The sequence below is a fragment of the Trichoderma breve genome, chromosome 4, assembly GCF_028502605.1.
Source record: "Trichoderma breve strain T069 chromosome 4, whole genome shotgun sequence".
NCBI lineage: Eukaryota > Fungi > Ascomycota > Sordariomycetes > Hypocreales > Hypocreaceae > Trichoderma > Trichoderma breve.
In genome coordinates this window covers 3,258,634-3,280,172 of record NC_079235.1, presented here as the reverse complement: position 1 = coordinate 3,280,172, position 21,539 = coordinate 3,258,634, and the positions used below count along the sequence as shown (strand labels likewise).

At 50.5% G+C, this 21,539-nt stretch overlaps 7 protein-coding genes across 7 annotated transcripts; 1 reads left to right on the top strand and 6 right to left on the bottom strand.

The window, feature by feature from the left end:
- Window positions 1–374: 374 nt before the first annotated feature.
- T069G_07234 (uncharacterized protein) lies at window positions 375–1,779 on the bottom strand (the record flags this gene model as incomplete). Its single annotated transcript, XM_056174444.1, has 2 exons — window positions 375–1,230; window positions 1,301–1,779. The coding sequence occupies 2 exons, from the start codon at window positions 1,777–1,779 to the stop codon at window positions 375–377; spliced, it is 1,335 nt and encodes a 444-aa protein (XP_056028023.1).
- A 1,045-nt stretch (window positions 1,780–2,824) lies between these two features.
- T069G_07233 (haspin like kinase domain-containing protein) lies at window positions 2,825–4,569 on the bottom strand (the record flags this gene model as incomplete). The annotated part of the gene is made up of 3 exons (XM_056174443.1): window positions 2,825–3,502; window positions 3,580–4,137; window positions 4,204–4,569. 3 exons carry the CDS (start codon window positions 4,567–4,569, stop codon window positions 2,825–2,827), a joined length of 1,602 nt encoding a protein of 533 aa, XP_056028022.1.
- Window positions 4,570–5,360: 791 nt separating this feature from the next.
- On the top strand, window positions 5,361–6,797 carry T069G_07232 (uncharacterized protein; the record flags this gene model as incomplete). Its single annotated transcript, XM_056174442.1, has 2 exons — window positions 5,361–5,433; window positions 5,572–6,797. 2 exons carry the CDS (start codon window positions 5,361–5,363, stop codon window positions 6,795–6,797), a joined length of 1,299 nt encoding a protein of 432 aa, XP_056028021.1.
- Window positions 6,798–7,137: 340 nt separating this feature from the next.
- T069G_07231 (thiamine-binding protein domain-containing protein) lies at window positions 7,138–7,732 on the bottom strand (the record flags this gene model as incomplete). The annotated part of the gene is made up of 4 exons (XM_056174441.1): window positions 7,138–7,210; window positions 7,282–7,384; window positions 7,482–7,587; window positions 7,673–7,732. The coding sequence occupies 4 exons, from the start codon at window positions 7,730–7,732 to the stop codon at window positions 7,138–7,140; spliced, it is 342 nt and encodes a 113-aa protein (XP_056028020.1).
- A 998-nt stretch (window positions 7,733–8,730) lies between these two features.
- On the bottom strand, window positions 8,731–9,870 carry T069G_07230 (uncharacterized protein; the record flags this gene model as incomplete). The annotated part of the gene is made up of 1 exon (XM_056174440.1): window positions 8,731–9,870. The coding sequence occupies one exon, from the start codon at window positions 9,868–9,870 to the stop codon at window positions 8,731–8,733; it is 1,140 nt and encodes a 379-aa protein (XP_056028019.1).
- A 2,163-nt stretch (window positions 9,871–12,033) lies between these two features.
- On the bottom strand, window positions 12,034–13,648 carry T069G_07229 (cdc37 hsp90 binding domain-containing protein; the record flags this gene model as incomplete). The annotated part of the gene is made up of 4 exons (XM_056174439.1): window positions 12,034–12,180; window positions 12,262–12,395; window positions 12,456–13,557; window positions 13,625–13,648. The coding sequence occupies 4 exons, from the start codon at window positions 13,646–13,648 to the stop codon at window positions 12,034–12,036; spliced, it is 1,407 nt and encodes a 468-aa protein (XP_056028018.1).
- A 669-nt stretch (window positions 13,649–14,317) lies between these two features.
- Window positions 14,318–20,126, bottom strand: T069G_07228 (uncharacterized protein; the record flags this gene model as incomplete). The annotated part of the gene is made up of 3 exons (XM_056174438.1): window positions 14,318–19,958; window positions 20,038–20,055; window positions 20,116–20,126. 3 exons carry the CDS (start codon window positions 20,124–20,126, stop codon window positions 14,318–14,320), a joined length of 5,670 nt encoding a protein of 1,889 aa, XP_056028017.1.
- Window positions 20,127–21,539: the final 1,413 nt, after the last annotated feature.

Genomic DNA, 21,539 nt, shown 5'->3' with positions numbered 1-21,539 from the left:
TTTTCAATACATCTTTGAAATCATGTGTGCATATGGGGATTGGAGTATGACGGCGTATATACCGGACATCTTTTGGCAGTCGATTTGTGTTTTAATCTTTTTTTGTTCTGACAATTAATTATGAGTACAATTGGCGATGAGATTCGCCTATACGACCTAGTTCTAGACACTATTCAAGACTGTTTAATTTAGAGCTAAGAAGAGGCATATTCATCATAAAATTATCGTGTCCGCGAGGACGTGGCACCGCAGTACAGACAATACCAGCTAGCTATCCAACAATAAACTCCATCTCAATGCAGAGAGAAAAGAAAAGTGATACAAAGAAAAATTATAAATATATATGGTGTACAATTCCGGGAATCCATGTCCTTTTAAATATAGCTGACCTTGGTTCCCATTCCCACAGTTGCCGCAACCTTTGCCCAAGAAGCTCCCAGCATTTGCTCAATGCGCTGTCTCGTGGCTTTGTGGCCCAGCATGATAAGCAGCCCCATGGTGAAGACCATTAGCCTCATGATTACGGCCGGGTTGCCTTTCACGGAGCTGGCGAGACTCTCAAACACCTGTCGAAATCGGGACAGGATCAAGGTGGCCCGGGCTGTAATGGTCATGGACCCAGACGTAGTCGCGGCCTTGGATTTTGATTTCCCAGTTGGGCGCGCGACGGTGTTTCGGGGTGATCCAGGTGGCTCGGCTCTCCCTACTCCGCTAAAGCTGGGAGTCTGTTCGATGCCATAGTCGCCCTCGCTGGTCTCTCGGCTTTGCCGTTCTTCTTCGAGCCGTTTCCGTTCCTTCTCTTCATTCTCGGCCTTTAGCCGCTTTGCCTCGGCAATATCCTTCTGCAACTGCTCTTCCTGTCGTTTGAGCTCTTCCCGTTCCTGTCGTTCCTGTTCTTCTTGCTCCTCCTGCAAGCTCTGCAAGGCTTGCAGGAAAGCCTCCCTGCGCTCCTCGTCGAGCACAGCGCTAACGTTGATAAATTCGCGAGCATAATCCCACTCGTTGTTTTGAGGAAGGACGTGGAGCGTATAGAGCTCCAGAAGCTTGACTCGGGAGTTGAGGTCTCCAGGGGTATTCGCGCCGTTCCTTCTGGCGGGTGACTGGTAGCGACGTGACGGCGCCGTAAAATCATTCAAATCAAGATTGGGAATGTTTGACGAGGCCAGGTAGTTTTCCAGCATCTTTTGATTCAGAGCCTGGTCACGAGCGTGCGCAAGCAACAATGTCGCCCTATCATCAACATTGAGGTTAGCGACTGTATCGAGAGGGTGCAGCACCGAACGGACCAGTTCCAACTTACAAGTTAATCACCACATCGGCATCAACATCCCCTTCTATGCCGTGGTATCCATTCTTGACTATTTCCTCCCAGATGGATCCGTCTCGCACCTTGGTGCACAGCGCTCTCCACTCCTGATTACCAAAAGCATCTTTGCCTTCTTCAGGCTCCAGCTCAACAATGGAATTCAGAAGGGTCAGGTATAGACTCCAAACTTTAACCCTGGTCCCTCGCGAGGACTTGGTCACCGGAGCTGGCTCGCCATCGTCGGCCGAGTTGGGGGGAGTGATGATTGGTCGTAGCGTGCTGAGAGCTTCGGGGAGCCGACGCGTCAAGAACAAGGTCGAAGCTTGGCGATATGTCTTGGAGACGGGCGAGATGCGTTTGGATCCGGAGGACGACAGGGAGGAAATGGATGAGGCGAGAAGGCCGCTTCCAAAGGACTCGTTGCTCGACATTGCCGGGTTGAAATTGGCGGTATAAGAGCCCCCGTACGCCATGGCGAGTAGTTGATCAACGCGACAAGCTGGAGAAGGAGGAACAAGGGGCGGAGTTGGCGGAGTTGGCGATGGCGACACTCAGGGCTGGTCGGCCAATTGGTAAACAAAAGAGAGGAGTCAAGCGGAAAAGGCGATGGCTATCCCTATGCCATGCACGCCGAAAAGAAGATTTGGGCCCTACTCAATGAAGAAAGGGGATGGAGAAGAATAAAGATACGAAACGAGAGGAGGCAAGCCGTCAGCTATGCTATAATACTAGGTAGGAAACTGGTGATGATGTTACGGGGATGGTTCAGCTGTCGTGTTGATGCTGGCAGAAAGTCGCGACCAAAATGACCTGCAACCACTTGCGGCTGGTCGGTGGGCAGACCAGCTTTTTCTCAGCCAGTGGAATTGGCCCAGCTTTTAGCCTCGGCACCTCCAGAAGGGAGAGGTTCCACAAGCCGGGAGCAAGCTGAGCAGGTCAACCGAGGCCAGCTGATGATGGCGGCTGCTACCCGCTACCAGTGCCAGCGCAGGCGGTTGTATGGCGCGCCAGGTACCGCGCTAACCTCCGCTACCCGATCTACTTGTCAGGCCAACATCTGATCTCCTCTAGCAAGGATCCATGGTCCAATTCCGGAGATGAAGAGCCCTTTCGAGAAACCCGCGAGATGCATTGGCAGCTTCTGTGCAGCCACTCATTTTAGGGGCCTCCGCGTCACGGGGTCGCTCGTCCGTCTCGGCCGGCGGGGGTGAATGCAAATGCACAACAGATGCGGATGATCTGGTAGCATGTGAATCCATTCATTTCGCCATGTATGAGCATCTGAGTATTAGCAATTGTTGCTAATTACCTGTCATTTACGCCAAACTCGAACTAACTCGCCATGCTACAGTAATGGGAATTCGACAAATATATTGTTCGTACAGTTCGTAGTATCATAGCCCAACCTCAAACCTCGCTCTCCCATAAACGCCTATAATGTACATTTAACCCTAAATCATCAGACATGTCATCTTGTTGCCTCCCTGACAAGCAATTGGATGTCATATATAACGGCTCTCAAGCCTCACGCCGCCTTCTTGTTGATCTCCGCGGCGACACCTCGACATCAACTACCTTCTTTGAGACGATAATGCTGTCCTCTCGATCCATTATGGAAGTCGATGCCCCTAGAAGCTCTTCTTGTCGTATCCAGCCAGCCTCCAAGGCAAAGCAGGCCACGTCAGCCGCGCATCCAAATGCAGGTACATCTTTCGGGGCATCTGGGTTTAAATATTTCCACAGTTCTGCCGTCTCCTTCTTGAACCTTGCGAGCTCTCTTTTGCTGCCTTCGAAGTGGTCCACCATGTATTCGTAGGTATAGGCCAGCCAGAGCACATTCGTGTAGGGGGCATATGCGTCCCAAGAAAGCGGACCGTCGATTCCCTTGGCATACGGGACATTGTGAGCTTCTGGCGGGAGCCACTCTCGGTCAGCTCGAAGCAAGAAGGACCGCATCTGTCTATAAACTTTACACTGAGGGTTGTAGGTGCTGGTGAATAGGCTGAGATCTCGCTCCAAGTCGTACACAATGGGCGTAGAATCATCGTTTGTTAGGTCTTCAGCTCGCGAAAGGCCATAGTCTAGGATTGTGATTTCGAGGCCTGAATAACCAAAAAACCCTTCTGCGTTAGGATCCCTTTTTCGGGGAGGGCGAGCTTGCTTAACACAGAGGTTACCCTCGTGCAGGTCGCGATGCTACCATGCGTCAGCATTGTGATGCCACGGATGAAAAGCACACAAGTAGGAAACATCAGGGAGGAACAGATACCCACCTCGAACATGGCAACCTCTTCAGCCCTAGCCAATGCAATCGCCTCCAATAGGAAAATATCCCATAATTGATCTACGCCGTCCAATGGCCAGTTTTCCAGAGATTTGCCTGCATCTCCAAGCTCCACAACCAGGAACTTGGTGTCATCCAAATACCGGCTCGGTGACGGGTAGTACTGCGCCCTACCCGGATCTTCCCTCTTCATCTTCTTCTGGACTGTTTGATGCGTTTCGAGAAGCTCACTAGTCGTTTTCCCCTGGACAATATACCGTTCTTTGTAAACGGCGAATCCTGGGACATCGGAGAGCCACTCGGAAATTTGCAACTCATTGTTGACATCGTCCTGTGAATGCGGCTCCTCATCAACCAGACCAGATGCCACTTGCGTTTTTGTTAGGGGCTTGATTGGCGATGGCAGTCGGATGGCCTTGATAATACTAGTGCCTCGTTTGTTGGTGATGCGGTATACCTCTGCGGATGAGGCCTCGGCAATCTTGACAATCTGGTCTCCAGGAGGGCAGACATCGCCCCATGTGAGAACTCTCAAGGAGGACTCATTCTTTATCGGAGTAATGCGCTTGCTCGTGCGTGTCCTCCTCTCTTTAGGCTTCTCTTTTTGGTGTACTTCGATCTTGTCCTCTAGGATTTGAATCTTTTTTGTTGTATCGTCTTCAATAATTGCAGTTGCCTTGAGCGCCTTGACAGACTCTCGCTTGATCTCAATGACTTCCGGCACCTCTAGCTCGTCCTCCAAAATCGATGCATCTTTTTTGAAAGCTCTCCTTGACTTGGTTTGGGGTTTCGGGGTCTCCAGCAGCGATACTTCAGATAGCCTTTTGGTCAACGGAGCAATCTGTTCCTCAATCGGCTTTGCATTTTGCTTGGCCGGGGGCTCTCGAACTGGAGTCTGGACCAGTTCTGCAAACATCCGTTCGGCGTTGGATTTCTTGGATTGCTTTCCATATTGACGGGTGGTTGTTGTGCGGCGCATTTTTATTATATCCTCTGTCCTTACGTCTTTGCTGGAAGCTGGTTTGGCGGTTCAACTTATTGATAGTGAAGCTCACGTTAGGCTTGAAGATTGCTGCCATTCCCAACGTTGGCCAGGCAACAACATCAGGGGTCTGTGTGTTAGTCAGCCGGAATGGCCCACAGCGGCGCAACGTCATATGTGTTCATACGAGACAAGGTCAGAGCATTTGAAGCTCGTTTATATAAGTCAATTCATGTCATCTTCTTTATCAATCCTTTCTGTAGATGCCGTCACACTGTGCTGACCAGGTTGACAACAGCAGACCAGGACAGGACAAGACATGCAATCTGTTCTGTAGCCTAATTGACGCTAGCTGGCGATAGTTCCAGCGTGCTACCCCAGGTAGTAGTGCTAATGCAGTGGGCTGTAGAAAGTCCATGTGTTGGGGAAAGCTAAGCTCTTGGTGATGGTGCATGTGCGAGGCAAGCATCTTGCGCTCACAGTAAGAGATGGAGAGGGATGAATCGTCGAATTGGCCAAATTATCGTTGATTGGATTGATATTCCTAATGAATAATTCTTATATATCACAATCATCTCATCAATTGCAGTTGTTGAACACGTTTCTTATCAAAAGCTCATATTAGGCGCGGACTCGCTCAACCAACCACAGGCAAGGCTAGAAGGAAGCCCAGAGAAGCAAGACCCCACCCAGCCTTCGAGAACCTCCGCAAAAGATTCCACGCTGGCTGAATCGCCATCTCCATCTTCTCCTCCTCCAACCTCAAGCCAATTGATCCGTCATCCGCCATGGCCGACGTCCTCAAGAACATCTTTGGAGGCGCAAAGCCGGAGCAGCCCGCTGCCGCCAAGCCAGACTCTGGTACGTTTTCCCTCTTCTTGTTGCGCCATTGACGCTGTTCCAATTGCTTGCCTGCTTTGCGCCTGTGCCGCTGGTCACCCTGACAAGCCACGCGATGTCTCGAGAGAATTCATAGCAAAAGCTGACCGTATTGACTAGACTTTGCCGACTTTGCCGGAGCTCCTGATGCCGTCCCCGAAGCCGTCCCCGAGGCTTCGACGCTGACCGGGTCGGTCGCCCAGCCCACAGGCGAAGTGGTCTGGACCAAGTGGTACAACATCCATGAGCGCCACTCGCTGTCCGAGTTCAAGCCCGAGGGCATCATCCTCGTCATCGCATCAATCATCTTCATATTCCACATCTTTGGCACACGCGCAAACCGCTCCAAGGCGAGGGCTTGGATCAAGGCCCATGCCCCCGTCATGAAGAGAGAGTTCGCCTCTGTTGGCTTCCGGGGCGTGCCTACGCTCGACTCCGACTTTGACCCCAAGTCCTTCATCAAGGAAAAGTCGCTTTTCGAATTTGCCTCGTACGCCACCGGCCGCCAGAATGTTGCCTTTATGGATGTCAAGATCACTCTTGCCAAGCGATTCAACCCGTTTATGCACTACATCGAGCATGGACTGTCCCTGGTCACTGACACCTTTCCTGCCCCTCAGGAGGTTGTAGAGGCTACCATCTACCCCTTTGATGGCAAGGAAGAGCTCACTCTCCCTCCCTCGGCCGGCGGAGTCGATGCTCGCCCCAAGGACAGCAAGAGCACCTTTGACGGCTTTGTTTGGGCCATTGTCAACAAGTCCAGCATGCAAAAGCTGCGTGATGACCGCTACGACGTCTCTCTGACCGCTACCAAGGACAACTCCAAGCTGCCCAACTGGCTGACCATTATGAGCGAGAGCGCCGAGATCACCGATGCCTTCCTGACCCCTGAGCTGATTGAAGCCGCCACCAAGGCTGGCGACCTGTTCGAATATCTCATCATCTCTGACCAGCCCATTGACAAGCCCGCTCGCCTGGAGGACACTGCGCCGCGCAAGCGAGTGTTCCTCAAGTACCGTCTTCCGTCGAACAACAACTATGACCAGTTCCTGCCCCTGTTTGAGCACTTCCTTCGCATTCCCGATGCTCTTGTCAAGGATGCCCATTTCCGTCCCGAGGTTCTCAAGAGGGTTCGTGCCACTCGCGAGGCCATGATTAACCAGATCAAGAGGACGATTGAGGAGGAGAAGAACGAGGAGCGTCAAATTGAGAAGGAAAAGGCCAAGAAGGCAAAGCGAGATGCCGACCTTCAGGGCCTGGATGCCAAGGCGCAGAAGAAGTATCTCGAGAAGGAGAGAGAGAAGGAGATGCGCAAGTCGCAGAAGAGGATGACAATGCGAGGATAGAGATGACGATAGCAGATGTGTGTGTACGATGGCACGACATGGCGGCGTTTCTTTTGGGAGGTGACAACGGGGGGAGAAATGTGAAAACGTTGTAATATGTACAAGTAATGTGTACTATGTGATACTGGAATCTTTTGTTCGTTTCATGTTTTCTCAATGGGTTGAGATTCGGGCGCCGGACAGTTTGGGTTGCAAACGACTCAAAAGGTTTCGCGAGGGATTCATACTGAAGGCAAGGCAAAAGTACCAGGTAGTAATTAACACTTACAATAATACCATTCACTTTTTTCTGCGCGTGTCCTACCTATGATGTGAAATCATATGCCAGAAGCCAGTATCATCATTTGGCATCCTTGCTCAACAAATCTTCAACCCTCTTGACCTTATCCTCAGCAGTCTGTTTCTTATCCGTCCTGTCCCAGATATTTTTAGCAAGAGCTCATATAACCAATGGCACTTCGTTCTCACCACGCTTAGAACTTACCTTGAACCAACCCTCATCGATGACTGAACTCTTACAACTCCCTTCTCGTGAACCGCCGAGTGCGCTTTGCCAATCACTGTCATGACATCCTCCCAGCTGCCCTCTACACAAAATAAATAATCAGCTCATATGTTGCTTTTCACGTCTGACATCTTCTTTCTCAGCCATCAAAAGTGAAAGAAAAAAAAAGAAAAACTCACCAACCGTCGTTCCCGCAGAGTGCATCGTGTACTTCAACCCACTCGCCTTAAGAACACGCTGAACCTGCGCAACTTCTTCCGCCACGGAAACGCTGCCCGTACCAACCTGTAAAAATCCATCAGTTAAAAATTAAGAACCCTCCATAGACATCTCACATAACTACAACAGAGAGAGACAAAGAAAGACGAACGGGAATCAAGCAGAAATCGGCATAGCACGTAGCCGGCGTCGGAATCGAAGCGTAATCCATAACTGCCGCAGTAGTCCCAAATGCCCGGTGAAGTGAATATGCGTGGATATGCCTTGAGGCGCCGTAGAGTCGGGGTGAAAGGCGCAGCATTCAATGAAGCTGTTGTTAGGAGGTGATTTGAGAAGATGGAGGCGAAATTCGGGTGATGGTGGAGGGGTTTTGGTTTAGAGGGAGCTTTTTGAGTGCCCGGCTATTCTTAGCTAAGTACTCAGCAGCAAATACCCGATGCCTTAGATAGCTGCTACTGCTGTCACTACTTACTCTCTTCTACTATCAATACTTTTCTTTTATTATATGCTACTATAGCTATATTTTTCTAATTTCTGGTATTATCACTGACTTTGAATTTGAGTCTCGAGGTGTTGGTTAGCAAACTTGGGATGTTGAAGAGCTACCGCCCTCTTTTTAGCGGGTATCGAGTATAACAGTGTATGCGTGGCGATAATGAGTCGAAAGTATTTGATGTTTACAGAATTCGAAATTAACAAAGTAAGAGAAGATATAAATGGATACATCATGTGGATTTTCTAGATGAATAAAACCGTCTGTAATGATATTGCACATCAAAGAGCATCATGTGAAATGAGACAGCGGATATGGCGCTTTACAGTCACAATCCCACGGTACTAAAGCAGCAAAGAAGGTATGTATTGGAGATGCAGGTGCATCTCAAGGTATAAATATTCAATTGGTGGCGAATAGAGCCAATGCCTAAGGATAGGTAGATATGCAAAAATGCCAGAATGCTCAAAAAAATCTCTATAGTTCCCCCAGAAGATGATGTTTTCCCCCTCTTTTTGTCTCAGAAAAAAAAAAGATCAGAAACCCCATGCATCGCAATCTAGATTGCCTTTGAAATAAAAACGCCTCGCTAAAATGCCAAATGCAGCGTGCCTGGAGAAGAATAAATGGGTCGATTTGATTTAAATTTGATTTGTTTTTCCCCCGTTCTCGTATTCAGCTGAGCTTATGATGAGCCAAGCATGAGACGCAGCCCCTTAAATCATCAACAGCGTTGCCGCAAGGAAGGCAATCAAGGCCCCCGTGCCAAATTCGCGCGCCTGGTTCGTCGAATCTGCCGAGGAGTCGCTCGAGCTGTCGTTGGTGGCGTTGATCCTACCGGTGGCCTGGTTGATGCCGTTGCTGTTGTCTGCTGCCTTGACAGTCTCGCCTTGGTCCCAGAAATCAACGAGGACGAAGCTGGGGCGGTGGTTCCACTGAGTGTTGCACTGCTGGATGTGGAGGCCCAGATTTCCCGCTGTGGTGGTGTTGTCACTGTTGACGAGGACAATGTTGTCAGTGTCGGGAATGGTGAGGCCTGCCGTGATTTCCTGGTCCTTGAAGTGGTTGATGAGTCCCATGAAGCCTGATCCAAAGGCTTGCGCAGCAGTGCCGGCGTTAGAGGGCCGATCCACAGTGCAGTTGAAGCCGTTAAGGTCGACAACGGTAAATGGCGTCTCAAAGACGTAATCGAATTCGGGCAGGAGGTAGGGAGATGAAGAAGACGAATCAATATTGGTGATGAAGGACACGACGCGAGTCTTGTTGGCGATCATGTCCCGCAGACTCGGCCACTCCGTCTTGCTCTGAGGAACGAAGCCAAAGTTGCTGAGGCCAGACTGCTGGAAAGCAGCCGCAAACTCAGAGACGTTTTCCTCATCCGAGTTGACCAGCAAGAGGGTGATGACGTCCGAGGTATGACTAACAACCCAATCATTGATGTCTGCCAACCAGTTCTCCAGGGGTCCGGCATCCAAAAGGCCGCACGAGGTGTGGCACAGGTGAAGAGTTCCGTTCTCATTGTGAACCTGTGCCTGAAGAAGACGCAGGCCAGCGTCCAGAGCATCTGTGGCGTTGAGGAACTGGTTGCCGGCGATGGAGTTGCCGGTGCTCGCGTCTCTGAGAAAGGCGCTGTCATGGGCTCCCATGTAGGTGATATCGTTATAATGACGATCACATAGCACGGGCGAGTTGTTGCAGACTTGTGACTGGTCTGAAGATGACGATGAAGTCTGTGATGGCGATGCTGATGAAACTGAGGTTGGGGACGCCGCGGACGTGGGCTGCTGAGGGATGGCCGAGACGCCGGCAATGCCCATCAGGGCACCAGCCAGCACTTGAGATAATGAAAAGCGCATTGTGATTCTGTGTGATTATCTGCCTTTGATATGATATATCACCGCCTATATCTTGCCCTTGTCAGTTATGGAATGCCGAAGATGGAGTCGCTTAAAGGTATCCCATGTACAGTAGATACGCCAAGTCGCTGCTGCTAAGTGTCCGGATAGTACTAACCAATCTTGGTGATATAAATAGAAATGATTCCGTTCTTTTAAAAAAAGAAACGAAATGAAAAGAATGAAAATAAAAAGGATATGAAAGCAAATATGTATAGAACGAGTGCAAGAGAGAGACGAGAAGGAGACAAGCAAAAGAGGAAGAAAAAAGTTTAAATCATAGAACACTAGCGGAGCATTTATGATACGAAGAATGGAAGGAAAATCTAGTCTCCAGATCAACCCTAGGAATAAAATACAAGAAAAAATAAACGTCGCGTTCAGCTTTCGGTGAGTGAGAGAAGACGACCCAAGAAAGGAAAAGAAGAGTACAGGTGGATTGTATGAGAGAAAAACCAGACGCAAATGCCGTCTCTCGGTCTGATAGGAAAAGAGCCCCCTATCGGAAAGACAGTTAGCGAGTGACAATCTGGTGGCGGATCCCTGCATGTGCTGTGCATTTTTGGCAGTGCCAGAACTGCGCCTCGAGACGTCAGCAGTGGAGACGCGCTGAAACTGCAGCAGATGTGCCCCTAACGTGGTTTCTGCAGATCTCGAGGATGAGGCTCTACGTATATACGGGCGCTGAATTGATGGTTACATGAAGATTGTCATATGATGCCATGTGATGGTCTTACTCATGCTATTCTATATAAAACAATAAACAACAAATAAGATGATATAACAATACATACCATATTCAGCCTTCTTCTCTTCGTCATTCATGATTCATACTACCGTCTTTATACTGTATCTACCTATACCGGAATCCACTACCGGGCGCCCTACGTATTTCCAAAACTACCCCAAAACGTGCCACGGAACAGACCACACAATTGGCCCCTCTTCAGCCCCTCCAAAAAAAAAAACTCATGTCACTGTATCTCAAATACGAAACATCGATGTGACGAGGCTGTGTGGATTCCGATCAGCTCACAGAAAAAAAAGAGAAAAAAAAGCACAAGCGGCTGCTATTTATATCTCGCTCCCACTTTCACACTAATCCCCTCTAGGCAATTTCTCTTACAATTCCATATCCTCCCCTCCCAAATCTTCGAATTGATCGTTGCCCTTTCGCTTTTTCGCCCGATGAATAAGGTTTCTGGTTTCCATTCCTTAAAACGATGCTAATGCTCGATTTTCTTTTCTTTCGACAAGGGGCATATCTCGTATCGAGCCAAATCTGACAGATGCGGGGAGGCACGCGATAAACTCTTCCGTCCAACATACGTACTACTAATTGCCTATTGGAGCGGCATCGGTGATGTTTTCTTACGAATCTCCCCATATCTCTCCAGTTTCTCTCCTCCAGTATAACCCACCGCCCTTTGCTTTGCCTCCATCACATCACATCACATCCATGAAATAAAGAAAAAAAGACATACGTAATCCCCCTCGTAAAAGACAAACAAACATACCCAAACCCTCCACCTTCCCCCCATTCATGCAAGCCACGTCAAAGCCACCAAAGAAAAAAGAGAGCGCACAAACACCACATACCAAAACACCGATCTCACCGTTCCCCCAAAAAAGGCCGCGCGGTCAGTGGAGTTAAAGGTCCTTGTCCGCCTTATCAAGCCAAAACTCCATAGCCTCAAAATCCAAGCCGCGGGAATGAACAGGATTAGGCCGTCAAAAGGCTGTTAAGCATAACATAAGCATTTGGGGTCTTAGAACCAAATCTTCCGTCAGGATCATCGTTGTTCGGGTTTAATACAACCGTGCGTCTATGTCCAATCTCCGTTATGATGTAGGAACATCGGCTTTAACCCAAAGGATGACCAACCATTTTACTTCGTATCACTTGAATCTCTTTCGGCAATGCCCATCATCTTGGCAAGAAACACAGCCCGCATGGGCTCTTTAGTCCTCATTATTACACATCTTTTTAAACCATCAACCCATGCAAGGCCGAAAGTCAATGAAGCTTTTGCCAAAGAACCTGAAAATTATTCCATATGAGTGATTGATCCCAGACGTTTTCGTTCCCCCCAGTTGGTATCATCATCATCCTTCCCGTCATCTTCACTCAGGATCGCCCACCACCTCTCTCTCAGCTTCCTTCTCAGCTTCTCTCTCAGCTGCCGCTGCGGCTTCCATCTCTCTAAGCTGCTGCTGTCCTTCTTCAGTCGTGGCATCGATCAGCTCGTCTTCGAGACTTAAGATATTTGCCTAAGATGGAGAAAACGTGTAAGTCCGGTATACTCAAATAATGGGGGAATGTGTGCCCAAAGATGGGCGTGCGTAACTTACCTCACCAAAGAGACCCACCAGCTCCTCCGCGTCCTCGACCTTCATATTGCCCAGCACTTTATTGACCTGGTCCAGTTCCCCTGACTCTAGTGCCTTCTTCATATCGGGAGCAAAGCTATCAAAGATTTTCCGAGCTGCCTGGGCATCTGGGTCGTCGGTTTGGGCAGGGGGGACTCTGATCTGGATCGTAGTACCAGGCTCCATGGCATGTAGTTGGATCTGCTCAACCTCTGTCGGCTCCTTGGCCCGCTCGGCGATGATTTCGGCCGACCTGTTCTTGATTCTCATGTACGTCTCCTGAACATCCTTGTAAAAGACATCTTGCGCTTGATGTCCTTTGGTCGTGATTCGTTTGAAGAAGAGCGCAACGCCATCCTTGCCCAGAGCGCGGCAGTACTGTAGCAATAGCGCCTGGTGAACGCACTGACGGGACAGATCGTCTTTGCGCTCCAAGGCTGCGTCAAACGCAAGCACAAGCAGTCCATCCGTCTCTTTTTCCGTCAAGATCTCTGGGTGCTGAGCCAGGAACTTCAAACTAGCTTGGTAATCGTTGACACTGATCTCTGAAAACTTCTTGGCAGTTGGTGATGCTTCCACTTCGTCATCGTCATCCACCGCAACCTTGTCTGATGAAGACGCTCCCGATGCCGATGCCGATGCAGAGGTGGAAAAGTTGGGGTTCAGAAGTTCCACCTTGGTATCCTCCTTCTTCTCCGACGGCCCTGACTTGTTCACATACGAACTGTTGAATCCATCATGGATGTTATCGCTCGTAATCTTCTTCCCTTCTTCCTTCTCAAGATTCTCCAGCTCCTTGGCCTGTTCCTTCTGCAGCTCCTTAATCTTGTCCACGTGCTCTTGAATCTCGTCCATCATCGCCGTATACCGATCATCGGGCTTCTTCTCCTCGAGGGCCTTGTTCACTTGGTCCAGCAGCTGCATCAGCATCTTCGAGTACGAAGGGAGCGGCTGGTCGTCGCTAAAGACCCCCTCCGGTCGTGGAGGCGGCTGGTCGTCCTTCGGGTCCCCAGCGGTAGACATGACGGCCTTGAAAGCGATCTCGGCCTGGTTTCCAGTCGCAGCCTCGGAAGCGTGGGACTTGAGCGAGTCCAAGAGAGATATTATCCTGCCCAGCAGGGCACTGTTGATGATTTTCTCATACTTGAGTGCTGCGATGCGGTTCTTCCTCTGCTGACGCTCCTGGTGAATCTGGTTTTGCTTCGCTCGAATGAAAGACCGCTTGTCCACGTTGGGGTGGACTTCAATGTCGGAATCGTCGCTGACCTCGATCGCGTCCTAGTTGACGAATGCCACTGGTCAGTAACTGCACTTCTCACGGGGGCACTGCATCCTCACTGCGTACAAATCGGCTGTAGTCAATAGGCATGGTGGGCTGCTCTTGGAGCTCCCGAGAGCTCGGCTGTGCTGCAGGAAGGCGGGATGTTTGATGCAAATAGAATCTCACACGCTGCTTGTATCCTCGCTTATCTCGAAGCTCAAACTTGTAATGGTTATGATACTGAACAAAACTGTGGAAAGGGAGATGGAAGCTTCCAAGCTTGACATCACCATTGAAAGAGGTTCGCAAAGGTGGGGCGATAGAAGTCCACCGAAGCTTTGGCGGGGTCCAACCTGTACATGGATTTACTAGGCACCAAAGGGTTTGAAATCAGTATCCATGGTATGTAAGAGTCTCATACAACACACACAGCAAATCAATGCCAAAATTAATCAGGGAGCTGGCTTGGTATTCGTTTCTTGATTTCACATCATATATCCTTGTAGCCCTAAACCTTCCCCCTGCGGCCAATCATACAAAACGCACCGCCGCTTAGTTTCAATACCTAATCTATCTACTGTACAGGTCCAACGAAATCATCCGGATATTTTTGTTTTTAGCAAAGAAGGCGCAGCAAAAGAAGAGAGGAAGCAAAACTAAGGAACCAAAAGCAATCGCGCCTAGTAGTATTAAACATGTAGTCATTGTTTCGTTTTCTGCTGCCGTTTGGTAGATATCTTTTCTCACATCGGGACCGTCAACCACCGACTACCTCGTTCAAGCCATGGTCTTCATGAAATCGTCCAAGTCGAAGCTCTCTTCGTACTGCTTGTTATCCCACAATTCTCCCAGATCGTCCAGCCATGCCTTCTTGCCCGGTTGCCGCAGTACGTCGCCAGTTTCGAGATCAACCATGTCCTCTTCTCTGCCATCAATACCGTTTTGCGGCTTGTCAGATATGAGACTCGGTCCCGAGTCGCCCAAATTGAACAAGTCAAGGATCTGATCTGTATCCATCGTCGCCAACCCAGCGTTCTGCTGGTTGACCACCGTGGAAGCGACATCAATCTTGAACCGTTGGAGGCTGAGAATCTTCTCCTCCAATGTGCCGCGCGTGATGAGACGGTAGACGTTTACCACCTTCTTCTGGCCGATTCTGTGAGCACGATCCATGGCCTGCAGATCCTTCTGCGGGTTCCAGTCATGCTCAACGAAGATGACAGTATCTGCGCCCGTAAGGTTCAGTCCAAGACCACCAACGCTAGTGGTCAGCAAGAGCACATCGTACGACGGGTCGCTGTTGAATTTGTTGACAATGTCCTGTCTCTTGTTCGCTTCAACGCCACCATCGAGCCTCAGGTAGGAGACAGAAGGCAACATTTCTTTCAGCACCTTGTTCTGGACCATGTCCAACATTTCCTTCATTTGACAGAAAATCAGAGCACGGTGAGGCTTGATCGGCTGGTATAGCGGGTCGTTGGAGTCGTCCTTGTCATCGCCGATGCCACAGTCAATCAGGAGATCTTTGAGGGCAGTGAGCTTCGGTGCATGATGGGCATCCTCAATCGACGTTCCTTGCTTCTGTAGAATCTTCTGCGTCTCGGCATACAGATCGCTTCCCGGCTTCATGACCATGGCAGGCGAGTTGCACAGCTTTCGCATGTATTGCAGGGCCTGGAAGATGTGCTGCTTGGCCTCCTTGTCGTCTCGGCCGGCCTCGTCTTGGATTTTCTTGCCCTGCTTCTTGGTAAAGTCTTCGAATAGTTTCTTTTGTAGGTCGCTGAGATCGCAGTAGTAGTTTTGCAAGATTTTGGGTGGTAGATCGTTGAGGACTTCTTCCTTGAGACGGCGGAGCAAGAACGGAAGCACTTGCTTGTGAAGAGCCTCAATCGCCAATGCACCAGCCTCCTGCTCCTTGGACGATGCCTTGCTGTATCGGCTTGCCGCGATGGGCTTCGCAAACCGGTCCAAAAACACCTTCTCGGCTCCGAGGAACCCGGGCATAAGGAAGTCGAATAGAGACCAGAGTTCCAGCACATTATTTTGAATAGGTGTACCCGTAAGGATCAGTCGGTGGTTGCTAGCCAGCCTCTTTACAGCTTGGGTAATCTTGGCTTTGGGATTCTTGATCAAGTGGCCCTCATCCAGCACAACGTAGTTCCAGCTGTGCTTCTCGAGAACATCAGAGTCATTTCTGGTCACATCATACGAAGTAATGACAATATCGGTATCGCCAAGTCTATCCTTCATAGCTTTACGCTCCGCTGGCGGCCCAACGTAGGCAGTGACGCTAAGGAAAGGGGCGTAGGTCTTGATCTCCTGCTGCCAGTGGCCTGAGAGTGTTGGGGGGCACACAATCAGAGACGGCAGCCGCCTCACATCAGGAGCCTGGGTTTTGGCAAACTCTTCCTGCCGCTGGTGGTGATCACTAGCGACAATGCAGATAGTCTGTAGAGTTTTTCCGAGACCCATATCATCACAGAGAATGCCGTGCAGGTGATACTTGTTGAGGAAATTGAGCCAGTTGACACCGTCCTGTTGGTATGATCGAAGCTCTGCCTTGATCGCCACGGGGATCTGGAAGGGCTCAACCTTCTTGGGGTCAAGAAGCTGAGCAATAAAGGTTCTTTCCCGATCTCGCCCCTTCAAGAGTTCCTCAGACAAGCCAGGGGGGTCGGGAATTCCGGCCTCGAGAGGTACCAGTTTGACAAGCGTGGCGAAAGATGTGGTAGCAATGAGACGAATCTCGTTGTCGGAATCACTCATTCGGCCGAGGACAGGCACAATCAAGAAGATGACGTATGGGAGGATCGCGTCGCCCATGACAGCAATCAGGTGGTAGATGGCTTCGATTACTCCTTGGCGGAAGTTGAGATCAAGCGGGTTGGTGATCGAAGGGAGAACCTTCTCCACAAGCGCAGTCATTCCGTCTACGGTGATGACACTACAGATAGTTGCCAGACATTTGGCGGCCATGTAGCGGAAAACTGAGAGGTCGGAATGCAGAGCCTTGATGACGAGAGGCATCATCTCCATGACAAACGGATGAAGGCTCTCGTTCAATGTGGGCGTCATGGTCCGAATGACTGACATGGCATCCACAATCTCCTGGCCAAAGGTTTGCTCAGGGTCCCGAGCTTCCGCGGGCAGGTCTCCGCTGAAAGCCTTGACCAACGCATCCTTCATGAAGCCTTGCAAGCTTGGCACAGATTCGAACAAGGCTGCACCATACGTCTTGGACAGAATCTCCAAGGCTTCTTTAGCACCCCTACGTGTGATTCGAGCGGCCTTGGCTTCCCTTGCCCACTTAGCGGCATCTGGGTGATCAACGCGATCCTCTTCCTTCTGCATAGAGAGAATGCAATCGGTCTTGGCAGCATGAACGGGAAATTCGGGAGTCTCCGCTACTTCAACGCAAGAAAATTTGACCAGGTTGGCAACAACCTTTTCCGCGGGATTACGCCTTCCCTTCTCTGTAAAGAGCTGTACCAGTTTGGCAATGGTGTCCGATGAGCGGCTCTGGAGCTGGTGGTTTTCCTCTGTCTTTATTGAATCCATGATACTCTTGATGAGAGGACTAGGTTTCTTCGGCAAGAGCTTCATCGCGACCATGGCACAAGCGGCACCGGCCTTGATCCTAATGTCACGAGCATCCTTGAATGCCTTGGCCTCTTGAATGGCTGTCATTGTGTCTTGGCGAGATTCATCCAGCTGCTGACCGGCGATCAATCGTTGGCCGGGGGGCATAATCTTTTTCAGCCTCTCAAAGTCTTCGCCAACGCACTTTTCAGCAGTAGCAATGGAAAAGGCACTGGGGCCGGCTTCAGCTTCACCTTGAACCACGACGGGAAGGGTTGGTAGCTTGCTGTGTGAGACTTTGCCGTGGTCGCGGAACAGGTGAAGTAATTGCTGGCATTGGCTTCTCGCTCTTTGAACAAAGGTCACCAAGTCTCGGTAAGCTGAAGGCCGGTCTGATTCGACAATCCGCTGGAGATGATCCAAGTAGCGGGCGGGGTCCTCGGTATTTTGGCAATTCCTTGCAAACTCGTCAATGACAAGACAGGCAGTTAGTTGCGTAGAGGAAAAGGCGGAGGTGAGGCCTGGAACAAGCAGGGCATCATAATCGTCGAGATTCGTCGAAGGCACCAAGGACATGATGAGGCCCATGGCCTTGGCAGCTGAAACTCTTGACCGAATCAGAACCTCCAAGCCAACAAGATCAACATCGCCTTGCATCATATGGCCATCCACATCGTGCGTCAAGTTGGTGGGGGTGGTGTCTTCGACCTTGGTGGATTTACGACGGCGCTTTACAGGTCGTTCAGGGCCCTCAGGCGAGGAGAGTCGTCTCCCACCAGGTTGAGCCGGGCCTTGAGCCGAGTAGGTGCCACCAGATGGCTTCTGGAATAAGCCAGCATGCATAGGGATAGGATGCCGCGACACGCCAATGGGATGTAATGTCAGCTGCATCAATGGGTCAATGTGAGGAGCAAATTCATCAGCAAGAATGGCGGGGTCCTTTGCCAATGAATGGACGAGGGCCGCCCAGAGGTCCAGCGACATGTCAAGAGTTTCCTTGTCCCTTTCAACAAGAATGTTTTGGAAGATGAGGCGGAGAATTCTACCGTTGAGCCAGCCCTGCGATGTCTCGTCTGCAAGATTGGCAAAGGTCAAGAGGGCTTTCAGGACAGCAAGGCGAACAGATGTGATGGTGTGTCGTAAGAATGGATAGAGGCGAGGAACCAGCAGAGTGAAGGATCGCTCTTCATCTTGGGCAGCAGACGTCTTCATCGACTCTAGTACTTGGGGGAAGCTGCAGAGCGTAGCCAGAAGATCCATAATGCGGCCTGTGCTGGCGCTCAAATCGTCGCCCAAATTGGACAAGCTTTCCCATACTATGTTGGTGAGGCCATCGAGAGCAGCTGGCCGCATGGTGACAAATTCTTTAGCCATGGGTATTAGGGTGGCAGCGCTGACAGATCGCACATCGTCATCAAGGTCTCCGAGGCCCTTCATTACCGCCTTGATGACTCCATCAATCATGTCTCCATCCTGAAGCAATAGATCTTTCCTGACTGCAACAACATATCTCAAGCCAATCATGCCACCATGGCAGACAGCCCAAATCGGCTGGTCTAGCTTCAGATCTTCGTGCATCACCATGCGATACAGGACCCGGTAGATGTCGTAGACGGAGTTGGAGGGGACATGTTTAAGAACAGCACCCAGGGTCTGACCAATAGTCTCTCGGATTGGGGCAACGGACGTATCAGAGCTGTAGTCAGTAAAGCGGTCCAGCATAAGGACGCAGCAGAGTCTACAGGCAACATCGTTGAGCCATGTGCGGTTGAGCTCATTATTGTCATCCACCGATTTGCCTCGAACTCGGCCAGCCCCGCCGCCATGGACTCGGAGTACCTCGCGCAATCCCATGGCGGCTCCATGTCTCGTTTCCCAGGAGGAATCGAAGAGATCAATCTTTAGGAAATCGCAGAGCCGCTCATATGGCCACTCAGCACCTTCCATAGACTCTTCGGCTTCAAGCTCAGATTTGATCTGCATCACCGACCCCTTGAACTCGCTGACGACCTTTGCATCCTCATCGATATCGGTTGGACGATCAAGGTTGAAGTAGTCATTCACTTTTCCATTCTTTTTCGATTCGTCTGCCATCGGGGTATCATCTGCCAGTCCTTCAGACCCGGCAGTCGTCGTTCGTCGCAGTGATAGATCTCCAAACCCGCCTTTGCCCTGTGCCTTCATCGCCTCCTTCTTACGTTTTCGCTTAAGTACGTTCAGTTGCCTTGAGCTAAGCTGAGACTCTTCTGTCGGCTGGCTCTGGGACTGCGTGCCATCGCCTTTACCGAAGCCACCGCCATTGGGCGCATCAAGAGGTGTTTTTGGTATCCCGTCCCCTACGATGATTTCCTCATCCTCGAATCTCCTCCCAAGTAAGCCCAGGCGACCCAAAAGTGTCTTCTTTTGGTGCTCCAGACGAGCTTGGGGATCGAGGGAGGCAAGGCTGTACTCAATGCCGCCACCCCGTAGAAGCGGTCGCCCGAACTTCAAAACAGTGTCCACATCGAGAGTCTCAAACTTGAAGACATCGTCATCAGCAAGAATGGATGTCGCTTTACTGTCTTCTTCTTTCTTAATCGTACTGTTTTCGGACGAGCTCTCTTCCTTTTTGGGCTCACTCGGGGCATCTCCTGAGTTGGGATCATAGAGCGGGGCATTTTCTAAGATTTTACCAATGGCTTTGGCGGCGGTTTGCCTCGTCTCCCAGTCCTTGTAACGGAGATACGGGATGACCCGAGACAGGAGATTGAATAACTCATCGGGGTGTTGCTTTTGCCAGTCAGCAAGCTGGTTGACTGCAGTGTCTCGGATGAGCCTTGTGCTCCCTGTCTCAAGGATGCTAAAGGAATGCGTCAGCTATCAAATCAGAAGGACTTGAAAATTGCCCCGTAATCGGAGAAGAAGGGGAATAAACCTACGTAACTAATCGGTCAAGTCTGATGAAAGGTTAGCTGCTGTCTCTACTGCCGAAGAAGTAGGGGAGTGTGGGGACATACCTAGAAGTCATGGCGTAGGTAGTCGTGTATTAAAGTAGTATGTAAATGGTGTTTTGGGGCTCATGACATAATAAGCTGGGTGCTCTATATTTTTAGTTAGCACATGTCATACTTTGTAGTTGACAGGATAATCTGAAGTTGAATAGGCAAAGGGGGAAGAGTAGGGAGAACGGCAGTGCGCGCAGCAGATTTTTGAGACGAGTTGATGCCAGTCACGCTCGGTGGTCGACAGAGACGGTATAGCCGGAAGTCAATCCAAGCGGTCTGCTTATATGTATTTGCAGTGCATCATATGCATGTGGGAGAACTGCAGCGTTGGGCATTGTAGTGAGGCTGAGGCGATGTGACCAAGAAAGTCGAGGCAGCAATCGTCAATCGCTGCTGAATCGTGATATAGCGCCGGCTGTCTGTCATGGAGAAGCTAATGCAGCACGTGCAGCGCGATGCAGGCCTCAGAATCATCAAGCGCCGGGGTTACTTGGGGAAATGGTAGGAGTGAGGTGATGAAATGTTGAAGTGCATCAGATTGGGACATTAGAGCAAATCAAGAGATGAATTGCAAAGGCCTTTTACATGATGAAAGTGACGATGAGACGTGAAAGAAGATAAGATAAGGTAGGTACCAGGTACATATACCGGGGTGGCAGGGGCAGGGATGGGTGAGATGGAAATGGCGTAATCAGAGGAATAAACACCACAGAGAGGAAGTACTTGCCTGTAAGACGCAGCGCCGATAAGTCCTGGGGGAGAGTCCTGACGATGCAGTGAGATGCACCGAAAGGACGACAATGCAGCCAAGCAATAGCCGTAACTGAGCAACCGAGAAAATGGTGATGCGACGTGATGCGATGCGATGCGATGCGACACCTGGTTTATACCGAAGCTGGTGCTGTAAGAGGGTACCTGGGAATAGGCTGGTTCGTGCAGCTTCAATGGCGCATACACTATTGGATTGGGTTAGAAATGGTTTTGAAGGCGAGGGGGATCCGCCGAATATAAAGAGCCACGCCAATGAGGGCGCGCGAAAGCACAGTCGCAGCCGGGGGTGTACCAGGTACTAAAAAGCAGCTGTGCGCGGCGTGGGATTGGATGAGGCTTCTTTGGAGCGTGTTGCGGTGGGAACTTGGAAGCTGTGTGTGGTAACAGAGCAGCAGGGGAAAATGGAGTATGTACCTTTGGGTGCCTGAAAGGATCAACCCGATGAATCAATCAAATTTGATAGCACGTTGAGATGCCAATCAATGCACACGACCTTGTAGTGTAAAGGAGCTGTGCTGCTGCCTCGGGCAACGGAACCCGGAGCAGCGCCTGACACGTAGCAATGCAGCGCTGGGCCAGTGGGAGTGGCGCCGTCTGCCTGCGTCTGCCTGCGGTTTGTGCTCTGGCGAGGGCGCGGGTGCTGTGCTGGATGCGACTATGGCTAT